The following is a 20921-nucleotide window of genomic DNA, read 5'->3' on the forward strand; positions in this document are numbered from 1 at the left end:
CAGCAAGTTTATTATTCTGGTAAAGGCTTATCACGATCTGAAACGTTGGGTGTGATCTAATGGCCGTGTCACACCTGACTCGATGACTCGAAGAATGTGGGCCAGGCGTACCGGCAGCTGGGGAGGGGGGGGGTGTCTCCCAGGCCATTGGAGCCCCCCCAGGTGGTCGGGCTCTGGGCAGGGTGGCACCCAGGCACCTTGATACTGACAACCTGATACCTTGGTATTGCAACCTGGGTACTGCCAGGGTTCCTGGGTGGCCTCTTTGAGGCTGGCAGGGATCCTGCCAGGCATCAAGCTGGCAGTGCCATGGCGCCCGGCAGCCAGGCTGCCCTTGCCAGTGATCGGGGCCGAGGGTGCCCTGCCCTTAAGAGATGGGGTGAGGGCGGGAGGCTCAAGGTCCACCCCTAAGAGGTAAACTGGGGCAGTGGGGGTTCCAGAGGCTGTGGTGGGTTGTCTGAGGAAGGGCGGCATATAAAAAAAGTTAATTTCAAGAAATCAGGTAAGTGCGGTCTCGCTGGGGCATTCCTCGCCGAGGCCAAAGGAAACAGCATTTGTCTAATTCTGGGTTTTCCTCCCGCTTCGCCATTCTCTCTGATGGCAATCACTGGTTGAAAATCACCCCACACATTTCTCAATAATTATTCTAATTATAGGCTCTTTTAAAAGATGCGTTCTTATAACAGGTCTACATTCTTTCGAAGGAGCATAGAGGGAAGATGGTTTCCTCCCCCAATTCTTTGACAGTCACGCCTACTTGTTGGAGCTTTAGTGAGCACCATCACAGCGTCCCTTTATTTGAACAGGAATGGTAGGTGGCTGTGCCATGACCCTGTGAAGTCTGGTGGGATCTTTAGTGGGTAGATGGATGCATTTTGAAATCCGTTGACAGATATGCATCCTCTAAGAGGGTCACTCTTCAGCCATCAGCTCTCAGTCTCAGATAGCTAGCAACAACATAAAGATAAACTTCCTAGAGTTCTTAAGCACAAAGATTAAGGGCTGGATTTATCGACCACCCTGCCACGTGTTTTTCGGCAGCAGAGTCAGCCCGCCAGAGGGATCTGCCGACCCCGCCATTGTGAACGGGATTTCCCCGTGACTGCACCCCTCACTGCCGGGAAACCCTTGAACTCCCTCCCCAACGACATTGTTGGTGTACCTACACCACAAGGACTGCAATGGCTCATGGAGGCAGCTCACCACCACCTTCTCAAGGGAATTAGAAATGGACATTGGATGCTGTCCTAGCCAGCGAAGCCCACATTCTGTAAATAAATAAATATAAGATTGGGGCTTTCATTTGAAACTAAATATGGCCTTTATTACAAGAGGGACGGAGTATAAAATTGGGGAACTCTTGTTATACACTGTGCAGGGCATTAGTGAGATCATAACTAAAGTACTTATGTACAGTTTTAGTCTTCTTACTTAAGAATGGATATACTTGCATTGGAAGCACTTCAGAGAAGGTTCCCAAGGCTGTCTCCTAGGATAACGAGAGGTTGAGCATATTGGACCTATATTTATTGAAACATATAAGATTCTGAGGAGCCTTGACAGGGTAGATGCTGAGAGGATGTTTCCTTTCATGGAGGATCATAGAAAAAAAGAACATAACTTAAAAATGAGGGGTCCCCCATTTAAGACGGAGATGAGGAGGAACTTCTTCCCCTGAGAGCAGTGGTGGCTGGGTCATCAAGCCTGAGTTAGAGAGAGACAAGGAAGTCAAGGGTTATGGGGAACAGACAGGAAAGTGGAGTAAAGGCCACAATCAGCTCAGCTATGAATTTATTGAACGTTAAAGCAGGCTCAATGACCGAATGGCCTATTTATGGTCCTAATTCTTATGATTTTATGGTCTGATGATTCTATATCTTTTTCAATACAGAACTATCCATTATAGTGTCATAGAAACACTGAAAGCTTTGAGAAATTATACTTACCAAAGCTGCATGGAATTCCATAATTATGAGAGGATGTGGCATTCCATATATATGTGTTCACATTTAGTGAAATTAGCAATACAATATCACTTCCTGTGTGCACGGTGATTCACAACATCATCAGGAAAAGAATCTGGAAGTTGTAAAGTTTCCTCAGAGTCTCCAAAAATGTGTCTAGTCTCTGTTGGCAGTGACTCATTCCCCTCTGATTTTAACATACTCTTTCATTTGAGACAGTATAAGACTTCTAATTTAAAAAGCTGATTGCCAGGTGGGGGGTACTTCAGAGTGGTCCATTCACAATAACCCTACTTAACGGGTCGCGAGGCAAAATATTTGACCAACATTTTCTTATATGATGTTAGCATGGGTTTCGAGTGAAACAGTTGGTATATTTCTCAAGTTGAGATGTCAACTCTTGAATATTTTGTTTGTTTCCAAGCCATAAATGATGCCTTTGAACCTATTTATGAAATCTTTAAAAATATCCTACCCCACACCCTTGGTAAAGTTATACATGCCACATGAAATTGTCAAAATTGTAGCAGTAAAATATCAAAGGTTTGTTTTCCCAAGTCAATTCAGGCCCTGATATAAAATTCTTCTCTCTGTTCAAGCAAACACCGCAAGGCACAGTCTATGGGCACTGTTATATTATATTGCTACTCCTGTTAGCATGTTATATTACTGGGTTTAAGTAATATATGTCGTTACTAACTGTAGATAATGTTGAAGAATACTCGAGTCTTCGAAGTAAACTGAACAAATTTATTAAGTAATGATAAAACTAACAAATTAGTTTGACACTCCACTGAACTAACTCTAGCAATAAAGTAAGGATAACTAACTATACAAACTGTAGTTACACGTGGTGTCTAGGCTGAGATCCTCTCTACTACACTGCTGTCCTCTGGTAACTCCTGCTGGAAAGAGCTGAAACAGGGCTAGAGCTTCTGGAAACTCAGTTATATAGTGGATCTAGTAATGCCCTCTAGTGGTAGTGTTACAGCTAGGTGTTGTGATTAACCCTTTAGTTACATGGCTGTCTACATATCATTACATCCCCCTTTTTTTTACATTTCTTGCTTGGTAACAAGGAAAAATGGATAACAATATTAAAGGTAAGAACATGATAGGTATGATTTATATACACAGCAAATATATACACAGCAAATATATGAAACAAAATGTTCATAAGTTCAGTCTTTTAGGTCGTCTTCTCGTTCTCGATGACCTTCTTAGTTGCAGTGGAGAAGTCGATGTTTTGATAGTTGTGTGTGAATCACAACTAGTAGAGTTGTTGGTTATGGTGTTCCGAAGGATTTCTTCATTAAACGACACTTGAGGAAAAATCGGTTGTGTTGAAGTACCAACAACTCAATCATCAGGTATTCGAATGGTCGAATCACGTATGTTGTCTGAAGTGGACTTTTTCTTGTGCCTGTGGTATTGATTTAGTATGTCATTTGCCTTAAACATTGTGTTGCTTCTTTGTTTTGGAGCAAATATGAATTCGTGAAATTCATTGACATGGCATTTGTTTTATGTGGACAATGTCCATGTTATGTTTGTACTCTTGCCATTGTTTTGGACTGTTCTGTAACATTGTCCTGTAGTTGTAGAGCTGTACCATGTTGCACAGGTTGTTGTTTCATTGTTGTTATTGTTTCTATTGGTGTTTTTGGTGTTGTTGTCATTTTCATTGTTGTTTTTGCTGTTGTTGTTGTGCTCAATGACTGTTCCTGGCAGATAGTTTGAGTCATTCTCAAACTTTTCAGTATCAGTGTCCTTTGTGGTATCTGATGTTTCATTGAGCTTTATGGTTTGAGGTTTGTGTGAATGATCTGATGTTGCACTGATCTTGGTGACATCAGTCATTTCTGATCTCTTGGTGCTCCTCTTCTGGAGTCATTTCTGGTTAATCTGCTTCATCTTCGATCTCTTGGTGCTCCTCTTCTGGAGTTAACGTCATCAAGATTTCAGTTTCTTATAGGTTGTCAAGAGTAGATGAGGTTTTAATTGATGTGGTCTCACTGGACTCATGAGTAATTTTACTTTGACTGTTGAGTGCTTCTATATAGTCGAGCTGAGATCTGTTAGTCTCGCTATGATCTTGCACATCTTGTATGTTGATTGTGATCACATTGTCTATTCTCACATACAGTGGGTAGACTTTCATTGTCTTCTTGTTGTTGATTAAATGAGCTGGGTACACTTTCATAGTCTTATTCTAGTTGCTCAAATAAGGTGGATAGACCTTCATAGTCTTCTTCATGCATGGTTGTCGCTCTGGAGTCTTTACTTGCTTCGTCAACAATCTCTCTGTGGGGGCTTCTATCACTCTCTCTGTGGAGTCTTTCATCGCTCTCTGTGTGTAGTCATGCAGTGTTCTCTCTGTGGAGTCGATCAGTGCTCTCTCAACAGACTCGGTCAGCACTCTCTGTGTGACGTTGTTTTCTTCTTGCTTATTTGACAGGTTGCTGTCATCCAATGTATCAACGATCTGCCATTGCCTCATGGTATTGGATTCACCTACGATGAGTAGAGTCGTATTGGGCTTTACAACTGTGTTGCTGATGCTATGATCATCATATCCGAATAACTCAGCCATGTCTGAGTAGTATTCTTCAATAAACAAATCATCTTCTTTGGTTTCGGATTTGTAATTGTACTCTTTACTTTTAATTAACAAATCATCTTCTTTGGTTTCGGATTTGTTATTGAGCTCTTCACTTTTAATGCTGCAAATTGCTTGTTCCGTGGTGCTGCGAAAGTTATCTTTAACTGCTTGTTGAAGTTTTAACCTGGTGTTGTAAGACTTCTTACTATGTTGAAGTTCAGGCATTGTTGTGCCTTTCGAGGTAAAATATTTTGGTTTTGTAGCTTTAAAACTCTTATTTTTAATTTTTGGGTGGTTTCCCTTTTAGTGGGCGTGTTCTGAGTATTCTGACGTCACAACGCTCATGACGTAATGCGTAGAAATCGATTGCGCATGCGCAAATCAATTTTCGGACAAAGTGCGCTCTTTTTTCAACTGCGCATGCGCGAAAGCAATATTTTGCCGGTTTGCGTCTTTTTGGGAAGAGCGCATGTGCTTACTGGTCAGAGTGTACGCACGCTAGATGGCTGTCACTCAAAACGTCCATCATCTTCACATTCAACGCTGCCTCTGCCTCGTGGTGAGTATTCACGCCATTTTCACTGATTGTATATTCTAGGTTGTGATTCTTTGATTGTTCATGAGCAAGGCATTTTTGTATAACAATTTCTAATGTTAAATCCTGTTCACTCAGTAATTTTTTTCTGAGGAGCTCATCATTTATTTCCCAAACAATTTGGTCATGAATTTTAGAATCATGCAGCATTAAAAAGTTGCAGGATTGTGCCAGCAGCTGAAGGTCCTCATGGTAGACTAGTACAAAAGGTGAAGTCACACGGGATCAGGGGTGAACTGGCAAGGTGGATACAGAACTGGCTAGGCCATAGAAGGCAGAGGGTAGCAATGGAGGGATGCTTTTCTAATTGGAGGGCTGTGACCAGTGGTGTTCCACAGGGATCAGTGCTGGGACCTTTGCTCTTTGTAGTATATATAAATGATTTGGAGGAAAATGTAACTGGTCTGATTAGTAAGTTTGCAGACGACACAAAGGTTGGTGGAATTGCGGATAGCGATGAGGACTGTCTGAGGATACAGCAGGATTTAGATTGTCTGGAGACTTGGGCGGAGAGATGGCAGATGGAGTTTAACCTGGACAAATGTGAGGTAATGCATTTTGGAAGGGCTAATGCAGGTAGGGAATATACAGTGAATGGTAGAACCCTCAAGAGTATTGAAAGTCAAAGAGATCTAGGAGTACAGGTCCACAGATCACTGAAAGGGGCTACACAGGTGGAGAAGGTAGTCAAGAAGGCATACGGCATGCTTGCCTTCATTGGCCGGGGCATTGAGTATAAGAATTGGCAAGTCATGTTGCAGCTGTATAGAACCTTAGTTAGGCCACACTTGGAGTATAGTGTTCAATTCTGGTCGCCACACTACCAGAAGGATGTGGAGGCTTTAGAGAGGGTGCAGAAGAGATTTACCAGAATGTTGCCTGGTATGGAGGGCATAAGCTATGAGGAGCGATTGAATAAACTCGGTTTGTTCTCACTGGAACGAAGGAGGTTGAGGGGCGACCTGATAGAGGTATACAAAATTATGAGGGGCATAGACAGAGTGGATAGTCAGAGGCTTTTCCCCAGGGTAGAGGGGTCAATTACTAGGGGGCATAGGTTTAAGGTGAGAGGGGCAAAGTTTAGAGTAGATGTACGAGGCAAGTTTTTTACGCAGAGGGTAGTGGGTGCCTGGAACTCACTACCGGAGGAGGTAGTGGAGGCAGGGACGATAGGGACATTTAAGGGGCATCTTGACAAATATATGAATAGGATGGGAATAGAAGGATACGGACCCAGGAAGTGTAGAAGATTGTAGTTTAGTCGGGCAGTATGGTCGGCACGGGCTTGGAGGGCCGAAGGGCCTGTTCCTGTGCTGTACATTTCTTTGTTCTTTGTTGTTCTTTGTCTGTTGCAAAGCTGTTGAAAGATTCCTCTTTCCCTTGCAATTTCTTTGCAAAGATGTAGAGCACAAATATTTCATTTGACTGTACTTTACAGTGGCTATCAAATTTTTTAAGGATTGTTTCATACTTTGTCTTGTCTTGACCTGTGTAGTTAAAAGAGTTGTAGATCTCTATCGCGTGTTGACCAGCCATAGTCAGTAAAATAACTATTTTCTGAGCATCTGTCACGTTTGTTAAGTCAGATGCTTCTAAATACAGTTGGAATTGTTGTCTAAACAACTGCCAGTTAATATTAAGGTTACCAGTGATCCTGAGGTGATGAGGAGCTTGTGTTCTTTCCATCCTGGAATTACCAGGTTTTGTTCCAAAGGCGATGCGTCTGTTGCCGAATAGCTGTCTATTCTCTCTCTGTAATCACTAAATTTAACTAGGGTAGATTCAGTAGTCACTCTGGTACCATGTTATATTATATTGCTACTCCTGGTAGCATGTTATATTACTGGGTTTAAGTAATATATGTCGTTACTAACTGTAGATGATGTTGAAGAACACTCGAGTCTTTGAAATAAACTGAACAAATTTGTTAAGTCACGATAAAACTAATAAATGAGTTTGACACTCCACTGAACTAACTCTAGCAATAAGGTAAGGATAACTAACTGTACAAACTGTATCTAAGCTACACATGGTGTCTAGGCTGAGATCCTCTCTACTACACTGCTGTCCTCTGGTAACTCCTGCTGGAAAGAGAGCTAGAGCTTTTGGGAACTCAGTTATATAGTGGATCTAGTTATGCCCTCTAGTGATAGTGTTACAGCTAGGCGTTGAGATTAACCCTTTAGTTACATGTCTGTCTACATATCATTACAGGTGCGATGTACTGGCCGCCTCCTGCCGGAATCAGGACGCGACCAGTAGATCCTGGGAGAGGCCTCTTCTGGGATTTATCCACTCGCCACGCCTCAAGAGATCTAACAGGATCTCGCGAGTTTCACGATCTGGATCGCGCACACAATGGCTGGGATCTAGATCAGACAAATTTTGTATTAAAGCGTTGCAGTAAGCATCATTTTAATATGCTCTCGCCGGAGTTACCCAAGGAATCTAACCCCCTCACTTTGGAAACCCCTAGCGAGCGCTGGTTTGTACTGGTCTCCACAAATGGGAACGAGGCCTATTGGCACTGGAGGCGGTCTCTCATGGATTTGGGGGCCCCTGGGTGGTTAGCTCTGGGCAGTGTGGTACATTGGCATCCCAGAGCCTCCCAGGTGGCACTGGCAGGCACACTGCCCTATGTATATCTATTAGAAATCCATTTGTCACTGATTCTGAAAATATAAATAGTGAAAAATCGAGCCATTTGTATATTGCTTTGATATCAAAATGCAGCCTGTGACCATAAGGAAAGTATTAGCAGATCACACTATGACATAATATACAACAAAAGCCAGAATTTCAGTATTTGAAGAAACATCCATCTGAAGCAGCAGATTAATGCAATATGCTTTGTCATCCTTACAAATCTGTCAATTATTAATCTGAACATGGTAGTAACTCATTTATACACAAAATTACTGTGTGATTTAGCCTGATTAGTGTTATATTGTTTTGTATGATGAATTTGGGGTGAGTTTTCCATCAGGATCCCTGTTAGGCCAACACAAATTCATAGTATGAAATTAGCAAGTTGCAAGCTATCTCCCATACATGTCGACAATCAATAATGATCAGTCTGCAGATTCAAGTTCGATTGACTCCATTAAGCACAATATTGGGGCACTAGCTGCAATCCATGTTTTATTCAAGGTTCTGAAGTGTGTTTCTTTTGTTTAATCCTCAATCCTTCAACTGCACTGTAACCAACTAAGAAAGCAAGAGGCTTCTAAAATTCAAAATGATCACTGGTTCATGGTGCATTGAATACACCTTAATTGATGTTCTGTAATCATAAACATTTTAACTGACTATAGTTATATTTAAATGAAATGCTTGCTAATTGTTCCTTTATATTAAATTATTTGATGTTTAAACATACCCTTAGTGTTACAAACTACAGGGTAACAGTCCAGTAACGGTGCAAACAATATGACATCATATTAATTTACAATTTGGTTTTTTAAAATATACAACGTGTATATTTCACATTCTGCCCTTTTTGATTGCTTATAAACAACTGATGTTGTAGGGTGAGTATAGCAATATTTCACAAATTCAAACAAGTGCTCAACAGTTTTATTGCAACTATTCTAGTTATATAAATTTGTTTATACTTTTTTAAGAATTCATAAACTGAGCAAATATTTTCAGGCCAATATCTGCTCAGGCTAATATCTGCTCACCTCACTTCTTAATGAACTTGAACCTGAATCCCAACTCTTCCTGCTCCTCCTCTAAACCTCCAAGGAAAGATAAAAATGGAGAGCAAAAGTCAATTGGGAATTGCTGTCAAAATGTTCTCAAACCTCAAAATTCCTCACAGGTGATAAAATCCTGTCAATCCCATCAGCAATGAGACAAAATCCTGGCTTACTTCTGTTGTGATCGCATATGTTTCCAAAAATCCATTTCCAAGCACTGTACGGAGTCAGTCCCCTCCATCACCTTCAAAATGTGATTCCATGGGTTAATTACCCTCTTTGGAAACTTACGGCACAATCTAATAAAAACAAGCCCTTTCTGGGTGGGAATCGAGGAGTTGTTCCCAGCGCTACCCGCTATCTAACAGCACTTTTTTTTTCTGGGCCTCAATGAGGAATGCCCTGCCGAGGTCGTTGAGTGCAGGAAGAGATCGTGGTGCCATTTTTAAATGGTGCCCCAATCTCTCGACCCTCCGACGCGACCCCCAGACCCCACGAATCCCAACTCACCTGTTGGGGATTCTCGAGCCCCCACACACCACCTCACTTGGGCTGGGCACTCCTGGCCCGATCCCCGGTGCAGGAAAATGCCACCCGGGCACCTTGGCACTGCTAGCCTGGCACCCTAGAAGTGCCTCTTCCAGCCTGGCAGTGCCACCTGGGCACCCTGGCAGTGCCAAGCTGGCACCTGGGTTGCACTGCCAGGATGCCCAGTGGCACTTCCAGGGTTCAGGTTGGTTGTGCCAAGGTGCCTGAGTGGCATCAGCAGCACCAGGCTGCCACTCTGTCCAGTTTCAAACCATCTGGGAGCCTCTGGGATACCCCCAAAGTGCTGTTCTGCCTGGTCCCAGTTTGTGGGGATCAGTCCTGAATGATGCCTGACTGGTGTCCCTTTGGCGAGGCCGGTAGATCTCGGCTGTTGGTTCAATTTGGCGTTAGCAGAGTTAAGTGAGTTTTTAAAGTCACTTAACTCTGAAAGTCTGGGTCACTAGTAGGCGTCTTAGTTAGCGGGCATTCATGTATTATGGGAAACCCGTCAGGGAAAGGGTGAGCAGGAAAGAGGTGAGCTTGCCACCAACCACATTTTAAGTACCCCTCTACCAAAAACATGCCTAGCGGGGGCCTGTAAAATCCATCCCATTGACTTTGGCCCCACAGTAATCTCTGTCCCCTCGCCACTGACTTCATTCCTCATGCTAGCAACTGCCTGAAGCTGAACCAGGTTGCTTGACCCAAACTGACCTTTCGTCCATTCATATGCCCCATCATTACGATGGCCTGTTTTCACCTCTGCAATATTGTCTGACTCCGCCCGGTCTTATCTCATCCATTGCTGAAACTGTCATCCATGTTTTTGTTGACGCTAGAACTGACTACTCCTGTTTTAAACTAACTGTTCTTTATTTTGTCTTTGAAGCTTTGTGCCTCAGCCCTGGACAATGGCCACCGTCCAGTGATTTTTAATAGAAGGTGCCAGAATGGAAGTCTTTTAACAACACTGAAGCTTCAACAGTTTGGTGACCCATCTGATTTGAGAGAAGCAGTCAGATACATTCGATACAAACATCCAAGTGCCAGGCTGTTCACTGTAAGTGAGAGCACAGGAGCTGGGCTTTTGCTCTCTTATCTTGGCGAGTGTGGATCCTCCAGTTATGTGACATCTGCGGCCTGCATTTCACCTGTCTTCAGGTATCAAGAATGGTTTGAAACAGGACCTCCATGGCTTTACCACTGGTTCCTACTCTTTTACCAAAAAACATGGCTCAGCAGGTATGTCTAACCCATTCAGTAACAGGAAGGATGTTACTGAATCAAGAACTGTGTCAGGTTGTCACTGTTCCTGCGGACTTTGCACATTCTCGCTGTGTATGCGTGAGTCACAGCCCCACAACCCAAAGATGTGCAGGGTAGGTGGATTGGCCATGCTAAATTGCCCCTTAATTGGAAAAAAAACAATTTGGTACTCTAGATTCATAAAAAAAATGAAAAAACAGAACTGTGTCAGGTAGAAGCAGACAGAGTCTCATAATAATTGTTCTATGTGGAACACTCTCGTGTTATTGCAGTTCTATTGACCTATGGTTGAGGTCACTTCTTAATCTGTTGTATGCCCTCTTTCAGATAACTCTGATCCATCTTCTGTTAAATACTTTGTTTTCCTGCAGACACATTAAATGTTCAGGAATATTTGCAGTGCCAGGACACCCCAAAACATTTGCACAAATTTTTTCTTTTGCTTTAAGATTGAGCAAAGATGAATGTGTGTCTTTGATTGCATACATTACACTGTGCACTGACCTGTGTGCCCTCCCTTTCTCCTGTGACCTGGCGTAATTTCTTAGGTGGGTAAGAGATTGCACCAGGCAAAATGATATGTCACCAAACAATGAACAGTGCGTGACAGGATGTCTTGTGTGAGGGAAGGCAAAGGGCAAAACATTTTACTTCTGTGCTAAAGTTTTCACTCACTTTCCCCCTCCTGTTCTTGATTTCCAGCATTCCATCTTAGTCCTTGGCGTACTGTTCGTGCTGCCAATTCTCTCAACCACCTCTTGTCTTGTCACTGCAAGCTACTCTTAAGAACTTACCTCCAGCAACCATTTAATGGCTCTGTGATTGAAGCAGATTATTTGAGCACCCCTCTTGACTGGCAATCTGAATTATTTCACACCACCTTTCCTACTAAAATAATTAACATTTTCTACTGGCATAAGTAAATTAATCCTCAGAATATTTCCTTACAATTTGTGGGCTTGATATATTTTCACTCAGGCCCACAGTTCATAAATTCATCCTGAGGATCTCCCCAAGATGCTTGGTTATACCTTTAAAAAAAATTTAGAGTGCCCAATTATTTTTTCCCAATTAAGGGGCAATTTAGCATGGCCAATCCACCTAACCTGCACATTTTTGGGTTGTGGGGGTGAAACCCATGCAGACACGGGGAGAATGTGCAAACTCCATACGGACAGTGACCCAGGGCTGGGTCCTCAGCGCCGTAGTCCCAGTGCTAACCACTGCGCCACCTTGCTGCCCTCTATGCTAGGATATACCTAACCTTTGAAGTACGTGTAGCTCTTTAAAGCCTGCTGTTCCACTTTTATTTCCTGGCGTGGCATCATTGTGCCCAACAGGAGGCCTCTGTGCCCCTGCATGTCATGCCCAGGAGATATAAATGGGGTCTCAGACAAAATCTGGGCACATGGTCCTGCTGTTAGATGTAGCACTATTTTTACATGCTGCCCACTCATTGTACTCATTTTTCTGGACCCCTCTTCCTGTGGCGGCATTCGGAGGAAATTGTGATTTAGGTAGCTCCCAGCAGGGTACTTGTTTCTTGGTCCTTTTTGTCTGCTTCCCGGGATTTTTTGGTGGTTAATCTCGTCCTATAAGAAAGTAGAGGAGTACTAGTGTGGAAATATATCTAAAAAGACCACAATTAAGAAGGCTGCGGGTGGAAATTCCTCAACCGACCCCGAGGCTTCACGTTGAGCCTCAGCAGGGAAGATGGCGGCAGGGGCTCCAGCAGTTGCGGACTGCCCAATCACAGCAGATATTTTAACTGGGGTACTGGCTACGGAGTTTGAGAAGCAGTTTGAAAAACATTCTGAGAGGCAATGGAGAGAGATGTTCAATACTCTCCGTAAGTCAATTGAGAAGGTGCTGGGTCCTGTCTGTAAGACGTTGGAGAGGGCTTTGGAGGCTGTAAAGGAGCATGGCGAGGTGTTGAAAGGGGTGGAGTGGCACTGTCAAGGCATTGCAATCAAATCACCTTGCAGGAGGCTGAGATCCTGGTGGTGGTGGAGAAGAACAAGAAGGGTGAGAATGGATGACATGGAGAATCGGTGAGGAGACAATGTCTCAGGGTTACCAGAGGGTGTGGTGGGCCTGAATCCATCTGCATACCTTTTGCAGAGGTTTGGTAAGATGATGCGGGAGGGTTGGATAGGGCCCATCGAACACTCCGGCATAAGCCTTGTGGGACTGAGCCACCACGAGCGGTGATAACCACATTTCACAGCTTCCAGGAGAAGCAACAGGCTCTGAAGTAGGCCAAGGAGAATTGTGACCCGAGATGGGAAGGAAGCCTCGTTAGAATATATCAGGATGTTGGTGGAGTTGACAAAGACGTGGACAGCCTTTAATAAGGCCTATGCGGCTTTATATAAGAGTGGAGTGAGGTTTGGAGTGGTGTACCTGGCGAGGCTGCGTATTACTTTAGGTCAAAGGACCAATACTTCGATACTTCAGAGAAGGCAGAAGCGTTTGTTGCAGAACATGGACTGAGGTCGAGTTAAAGCTCTGAGTGGACTTGTTATGGTTGCTTATGGGAAGGGCTTTGGGGGTATTTTGTATGTATCTGTTTCTTTGTTTTTTATAAATGGGAGGGGGTTGTTTTACATAGGTGTATGGTTGGGGATGGGAGGCTTTTTTTTGTGGGATATTATTTAAGGCAGGATTTCTCTGTTCTTTGGAAATATATGACCCAGTGGGAGGCACTACCACACTAGAATTAAAGTTTTAGCTTGCAAACAGGAGCAAGGTGGGGGGGAAGGGGCTGCAGTTTGTTGGACCTATTTTTGTGGTTCAATGAGCCGAGCATTTTTGTTTGGGTGGGGGTTGGTGTTGGTTAGGAGGGGGTATTGTTCTTTGGAGTGTGACCAATATGGATAGTTGGGTGGGATTTGGTTCAGGGGAGGGGGCAAAGTTGGCTTTCTGATGGTGACCACGGGAGTCTCTTTGTTTTGTTTTTTGGGTTGGTTCAGTCGCCATCTTGGGTGGGCCTGGAACCTACATCCACTGAGCAGCCACTTGTTAATCCTTTACGGTGGAAATGGCTGACTCCAGGTTTGGAGGGAGGGAGAGTTGATGGGAAACCTACGATTTGGGCGTAGAGGGATGGGTGAGTAAATTTGCAGATGACACGAAAGCCGGTGGAGTTGTGGAAAGTGCAGAAGGATGTTACAAGTTACAGAGGGACATAGATAAGATGCAGCGCTGGGTTGAGAGGTGGCAAATGGAGTTTATTGCAGAAAAGTGTGAGGTGATTCATTTTGGAAGGAATAACAGGAAGACAAAGTACTGGGCTAATGGTAAGATTCTTGGCAGTGTGGATGAGCAGAGAGATCTCGGTGTCCATGTACATGGATCCCTGAAAGTTGCCACCCAGGTTGAGAGGGTTGTTAAGAAGGCGTACGGTATGTTCGCTTTTATTGGTAGAGGGATTGAGTTTTGGAGCCATGAGGTCATGTTGCAGCTGTACAAAACTCTGGTGCGGCCGAATTTGGAGTATTGCGTACAATTCTGGTCGCCGCATTATAGGAAGGATGTGGAAGCATTGGAAAGGGTGCAGAGGAGATTTACCAGAATGTTGCCTGGTATGGAGGGAAGATCTTATGAGGAAAGGCTGAGGGACTTGAGGCTGTTTTCGTTAGAGAGAAGAAGGTTAAGAGGTGACTTAATTGAGGCATACGGGATGATCAGAGGATTGGATAGGGTGGACAGTGAGAGCCTTTATCCTTGGATGGTGATGTCTAGCATGAGGGGACACAGCTTTAAATTGATGGGAGATAGATATAAGACAGATGTCAGAGGTAGGTTCTTTACTCAGAGAGTAGTAAGGGTGTGGAATGCCCTGCCTGCAACAGTAGTGGACTCGCCAACACTAAGGGCATTCAAATGGTCATTGGATAGACATATGGACGGTAATATCCCAACAATTCCGGAGAGTCAGGGGGCAGAGTTGAATATGGTAGCCATCACAAAGGAGAAAGTGCTAGAGAAACTAAGAGGTCTAAAAATTGATAAATCTCCGGGCCCAGATGGGCTACATCCTAGAGTTCTAAAGGAGATAGCTGAAGAAATAGTGGAGGCGTTAGTTATGATCTTTCAAAAGTCACTGGAGTCAGGGAAAGTCCCAGAGGATTGGAAAATCGCTGTTGTAACCCCCCTGTTCAAGAAGGGAACAAGGAAAAAGATGGAAAATTATAGGCCAATTAGCCTAACTTCGGCTGTTGGCAAGATTCTAGAATCCATTGTTACGGATGAGATTTCTAAATTCTTGGAAGTGCAGGGTCTGATTAGGACAAGTCAGCATGGATTTAGTAAGGGGAGGTCGTACCTGACAAACCTGTTAGAGTTCTTTGAAGTGATAACAAATAGATTAGACCAAGGAGAGCCAATGGATGTTATCAATCTTGACTTCCAAAAGGCCTTTGATAAGGTGCCTCATGGGAGACTGCTGAGTAAAATAAGGGCCCATGGTATTCGAGGCAAGGTACTAACATGGATTGACGATTGGCTGTCAAGCAGAAGGCAGAGAGTTGGGATAAAAGGTTCTTTTTCGGAATGGCAACCGGTGACGAGTGGTGTCCTGCAGGGTTCAGTGTTGGGGCCACAGCTGTTCTCTTTATATATTAACGATCTAGATGACGGGACTGGGGGCATTCTGGCTAAGTTTGCCGATGATACAAAGATAGGTGGAGGGGCAGGTAATATGGAGGAGGTGGGGAGGCTGCAGAAAGATTTAAACAGTTTAGGAGAGTGGTCCAAGAAATGGCTGATGAAATTCAACGTGGGCAAGTGCGAGGTCTTGCACTTTGGAAAAAAGAATAGTGGCATGGACTATTTTCTAAACGGTGACAAAATTCATAATGCTGAAGTGCAAAGGGACTTGGGAGTCCTAGTCCAGGATTCTCTAAAGGTAAACTTGCAGGTTGAGTCCGTAATTAAGAAAGCAAATGCAATGTTGTCATTCATCTCAAGAGGCTTGGAATATAAAAGCAGGGATGTACTTCTGAAGCTTTATAAAGCATTAGTTAGGCCCCATTTAGAATACTGTGAGCAATTTTGGGCCCCACACCTCAGGAAGGACATACTGGCACTGGAGCGGGTCCAGCGGAGATTCACACGGATGATCCCAGGAATGGTAGGCCTAACATACGATGAACATCTGAGGATCCTGGGATTATATTCATTGGAGTTTAGGAGGTTGAGGGGAGATCTAATAGAAACTTACAAGATAATGAATGGCTTAGATAGGGTGGATGAAGGGAAGTTGTTTCCATTAGCAGGGGAGACTAGGACCCGGGGGCACAGCCTTAGAATAAAAGGGAGTCACTTTAGAACAGAGATGAGGAGAAATTTCTTCAGCCAGAGAGTGGTGGGTCTGTGGAATTCATTGCCACAGAGGGCGGTGGAGGCCGGGACGTTGAGTGTCTTTAAGACAGAAGTTGATAAATTCTTGATTTCTCGAGGAATTAAGGGCTATGGAGAGAGAGTGGGTAAATGGAGTTGAAATCAGCCATGATTGAATGGTGGAGTGGAGTCGATGGGCCGAATGGCCTTGCTTCTGCTCCTAGGTCTTATGGTCTTATAAGGGAATAGTGTAGATGGGCTTTAGAGTGGTTTCACAGGTCGGCGCAACATCGAGGGCCGAAGGGCCTATACTGCGCTGTAATGTTCTATGTTCCATGTCACCTGGAATAGAACATAGAACATAGAAAAATACAGCACAGAACAGGCCCTTCGGCCCACGATGTTGTGCCGAACATTTGTCCTAGATTAATCATAGATTATCATTGAATTTACAGTGCAGAAGGAGGCCATTCGGCCCATCGAGTCTGCACCGGCTCTTGGAAAGAGCACCCCACCCAAGGTCAACACCTCCACCCAACACTTAGGGCAATTTTGGACACTAAGGGCAATTTATCATGGCCAATCCACCTAACCTGCACATCTTTGGACCGTGGGAGGAAACCGGAGCACCCGGAGGAAACCCACGCAGACACGGGAGGATGTGCAGTCTCAGCACAGACAGTGATCCAAGCCGGAATCGAACCTGGGACCCTGGAGCTGTGAAGCAATTGTGCTATCCACAATGCTACCGTGCTGCCCTCAAGAACAAATAAATCTACACTGTATCATTTTACCGTAATCCATGTACCTATCCAATAGCTGCTTGAAGGTCCCTAATGTTTCCGACTCAACTACTTCCACAGGCAGTGTAAGGGGATTGGGGCCCCAGTAAAAAGGTCGAGAGTTTTCTCTCTTGTAAAGAATTTGGGACTGAATTGGTGCTTTTGCATAAGACTCATCTGTGGGTAAGGGACCACACCAGGTTGCGGAAGGGGTGGGCGAGTCAGGTTTTCCATTCCGGCTTCGATGGCAGGGCCCTTGGGGTGGCAATTTAAATTAATAAACAGGTTTGTTCTTCAGCGGATTAGGTAGTGGCGGACCATACGGTAGGTACGTGATGGCTAGAAAGTCCTTGGTTGGACATTTTGATTGGATTGAAGTTTATGGAAGGTGGAGGATAGGAGTGCACCCAGTACAGCATTAGAATAGTTGAGTCTAAAGTGACAAAGACATGGATGAGGGTTGTGGTAGCAGATGTGCTGATGCAGGAATGGAAGCTGGCAGTCTCTGTGAAAGAGAAGATATGGCTTTGCAAGCTCAGCTCATGGTTAAATAGTACACCAAGCAAACAGACAGTCTGGTTCAACCTGAAGCAGTGATTGGGGAAGGGAGTGGAATCTATGGAAATGGACACAGAGATTAGGGCAGGGGCCAAAAACAGTAGACTTTTGGGGAAGAATAGTCTCTTCCAACCATGGAGGGGTTGGAAGAGAAGTTAATGCTTGAGAAACTGTGGAGAATTGGATAGGTAAGCATGGAAACCAAGTGAAAATTGTCCACTGGACTGGAAATCGGATGAGTGGCATCATTGGAGGAGAGAGGTTGAAAAAGATAAGGACCTTTATTTTCTCCATAATTACAGAGGATAATTTATGGCTTTAATTAGGGCTGATTCTGTGCTGTGAGAAGGAGAGGTTCAAATGTGAAGTTGTGAAAAAGAAGAGCTTGAATTTGGGAGGAAGCATCAAAATATTACAGAGGAAAAAAGGCTGCAGATAGGGCAGTAGTTTGTCCTTTGGTAATCAAGCCAATGTCAACCAATTTTCATGGTGGTGGACAAAATTCTGCATTCAAAACACGGGCACTTTTACTTAGTGTCATGTGAAGGTACCTTTAAGACATGGATGTTTAAGCAATGTACCTTTAAGAAAACAGTGATGTCAGAGAGTGGGTGGGGCTGAGCTCAGGTCAGCCATTTTGCAGTTTAGTTTTGCAGTTGGAAAAAGCAGTTGATGTGTGTCTGTGTGTGTCCAGAGAGCTGCAGGAAGAAAGCAAGGTGCTGAAGCTGAAGTCAACCAAGCTAATATATCTCTGCCATTCTACAGAAAAAATAAATATCCTTTAACCTGATGTGATACTGTTTAAAGGTGTTAAGTCTTTATTTATTTATTTCTGTAGAATGGCAGAGATATATTAGCTTGGTTGTGGAAGTTTGAAGGAACTTCTTGGAAGTTTGAAGGAACATTTTAAGGAGTTATTTACTGTTGCAATATTTTCTGAGTTATCTTTGAAGTAAGGGGTGTTAAGAGATTCAATGTTTATTTAAGATGTTAAGTTGAGTTCATGGAATAAACAGTGTTTTGTGTTTAAAAACCCACGTGTCCATAATTGTAATCCCACACTTAGGGAAAAAGCCGTGTGCGAGGAAAAGCAACAAATCCATTAAAGGGAAAGGTTGGTTGAACTCCATGATACATTTTGGGGTTCTGAAAATGCCTCGCCCATAACATTAGGAATTAAATTCAATTAACATTTTATCAACCAAATAAAAAATCTTGGAATTGGAGTCACTAGAGACTTTTTACAACACCATAAAATATTGAAGTTTGAATTAACTATAGAATTAAAAGTATAGCTATTAATGATTTTCCCAACTCCACAGGTATGCCACTGTGCTGGGAGAGATCATTGACATGGAGAAGTTATTTGCCACACGCACTCTGAGGGAGATGGAAGAGATATTGTTCTGTCAAACAAAGAAGAGTATCCCATGCTGGGACTTGTACTGGGAGAAGAATGATCCGTTACGGGATGTGGATGAAGTTGCAGTGCCAGTGCTGTGCATTTGCAGCCAGGATGACCCATGCAGAGGGGACACAGATACAACCTTGCCATTTGAGCTCTTTGAAACCAATCCCCATTTTTTCCTATTGTTAACTAAACACGGTGGCCATTGTGGCTTCTTGAAAAACAGATCCTCTGTATGGAGTCATGAAGTATTACTAGAGTATTTTAAATCTGTCAGTGAGTTCTTCATGACTGAGGAAAGGACAAAAAGTTTTTCAAAAAGAAAATATGTGGGAGCTGCAAACTCCATGTCTTATAAATGTGGCAGAGGCAATAGTTTTAAAAGAGATTCATTTTGTTCTCACAATATTCATGACATTTTCAACTGGCAGCGATCCTATACCAGGTGATTAAAAGTTAGAACCATTCAGAAAATGATTGTTCACAATGACCTTGACGCCCTATTTTATGTGGATTGTAAAATGGAACTTCAGTAGCATAGACAAGGGTACAACATTTCTTTTTTTTTTATCAGGGGCCCATGTTTGCTACCTGACTATATCATTTCCAGGCAGCTAGAGAGAAAATATTTTTGACTATTAGTGAAAATGGATCTACAAACTTTTATTTATGTTAAAAAGTCCCAATGATTTTAAATTACAAATTCGTTTAAAAGTGGGCTAAGATGATCATAAGACACACAGCAGAACCTGCCGAGTCTTATCTATAAGTTAAGATTTCCTTTAAGGACTGGGTAATGTTTGCTTTTGCAGCTGGAACTGTATTAACAGTTCGTTGTAATCAAGCTTGACTTTTCTACTCCGTCCCAGGATTAAAACACTTTAGTTGACAATTAACTTCTTACTATTCTATCAAACATCAAATAACACTGCCAAAGCACAAAGAGCAAGTCATTCTTAGCTGTTGTATTATCTCCAGTCTATTTATTAAAACAAAAGTATGTAAGGTGACTGAAAACTGTTTTGTGGCTCAATGTGATTGGATCAGATCTATGTTTTCAGTGGTTTATTTTTAAGATGTGAAATATTTTACTAATAAGTTCAAGATTCCATTTGACATCAGTTAATATGAACTGAAGGGGAAATTGGTGGTAAAATATGTATAATTGTTGACAATGCAACATGAAAAGTAATGTTTTACAGATGTATGCAGTCAAAGTGATAGATGTCTTGTTTCATATACCTTGTGGTTTTATATTTATTGTATCTGTTCAATATGCCTCAACATTAACCACACCCTTCCCCACCAAGAAGTCACCTTTATCTTTTACCTTTCAATTTTGAAATAAAATATTCTGTAACATCAGCCTTCTGTCAATAACTATATAAAGTAAAGTCGCGATAGTCCCAGACCATAGGCTGCTTTCCCCTTTGAGGGGGAGAGCTGACTGGTGGTGATTTAACCTGAGAATCAACACACCTCAGGCTAGGGGCAAGATTGAAAGGCAGGGTCTTGAACAAAGAACAAAGAAATGTACAGCACAGGAACAGGCCCTTCGGCCCTCCAAGCCCGTGCCGACCATGCTGCCCGACTAAACTACAATCTTCTACTCTTCCTGGGTCCGTATCCCTCTATTCCCATCCTATTCATGTATTTGTCAAGATGCCCCTTAAATGTCACTATCGTCCCTGCTTCCACCACCTCCTCTGGTAGCGAGTTCCAGGCACCCACTACCCTCTGCGTAAAAAACTTGCCTCGTACATCTACTCTAAACCTTGCCCCTCTCACCTTAAACCTATGCCCCCTAGTAATTGACCCCTCTACCCTGGGGAAAAGCCTCTGACTATCCACTCTGTCTATGCCCCTCATAATTTTGTATACCTCTATCAGGTCTCCCCTCAACCTCCTTCGTTCCAGTGAGAACAAACCGAGTTTATTCAACCGCTCCTCATAGCTAATGCCCTCCATACCAGGCAACATTCTGGTAAATCTCTTCTGCACCCTCTCTAAAGCCTCCACATCCTTCTGGTAGTGTGGCGACCAGAATTGAAAACTATACTCCAAGTGTGGCCTAACTAAGGTTCTATACAGCTGCAACATGACTTGCCAATTCTTATACTCAATGCCCCGGCCAATGAAGGCAAGCATGCCGTATGCCTTCTTGACTACCTTCT

General features: G+C 43.3%; 1 protein-coding gene across 1 annotated transcript in view; it reads left to right on the top strand.

Annotated features, from left to right (window-relative positions):
- The window catches only part of LOC140386808 (protein ABHD15-like), a 40111-nt gene extending 19999 nt beyond the window's left edge, over nucleotides 1–20112 (top strand). Inside the window, exons 2-3 of the mRNA XM_072469514.1 lie at nucleotides 10280–10632; nucleotides 18662–20112. Of these exons, the coding sequence (XP_072325615.1) occupies nucleotides 10280–10632; nucleotides 18662–19196 (888 nt within the window). The 3' untranslated portion in view covers nucleotides 19197–20112. The remainder of the gene's footprint in view (nucleotides 1–10279; nucleotides 10633–18661) is intronic.
- Nucleotides 20113–20921: the final 809 nt, after the last annotated feature.

This window comes from Scyliorhinus torazame, chromosome 12 (assembly GCF_047496885.1).
Source record: "Scyliorhinus torazame isolate Kashiwa2021f chromosome 12, sScyTor2.1, whole genome shotgun sequence".
Classification (NCBI taxonomy): Eukaryota; Metazoa; Chordata; class Chondrichthyes; order Carcharhiniformes; family Scyliorhinidae; genus Scyliorhinus; species Scyliorhinus torazame.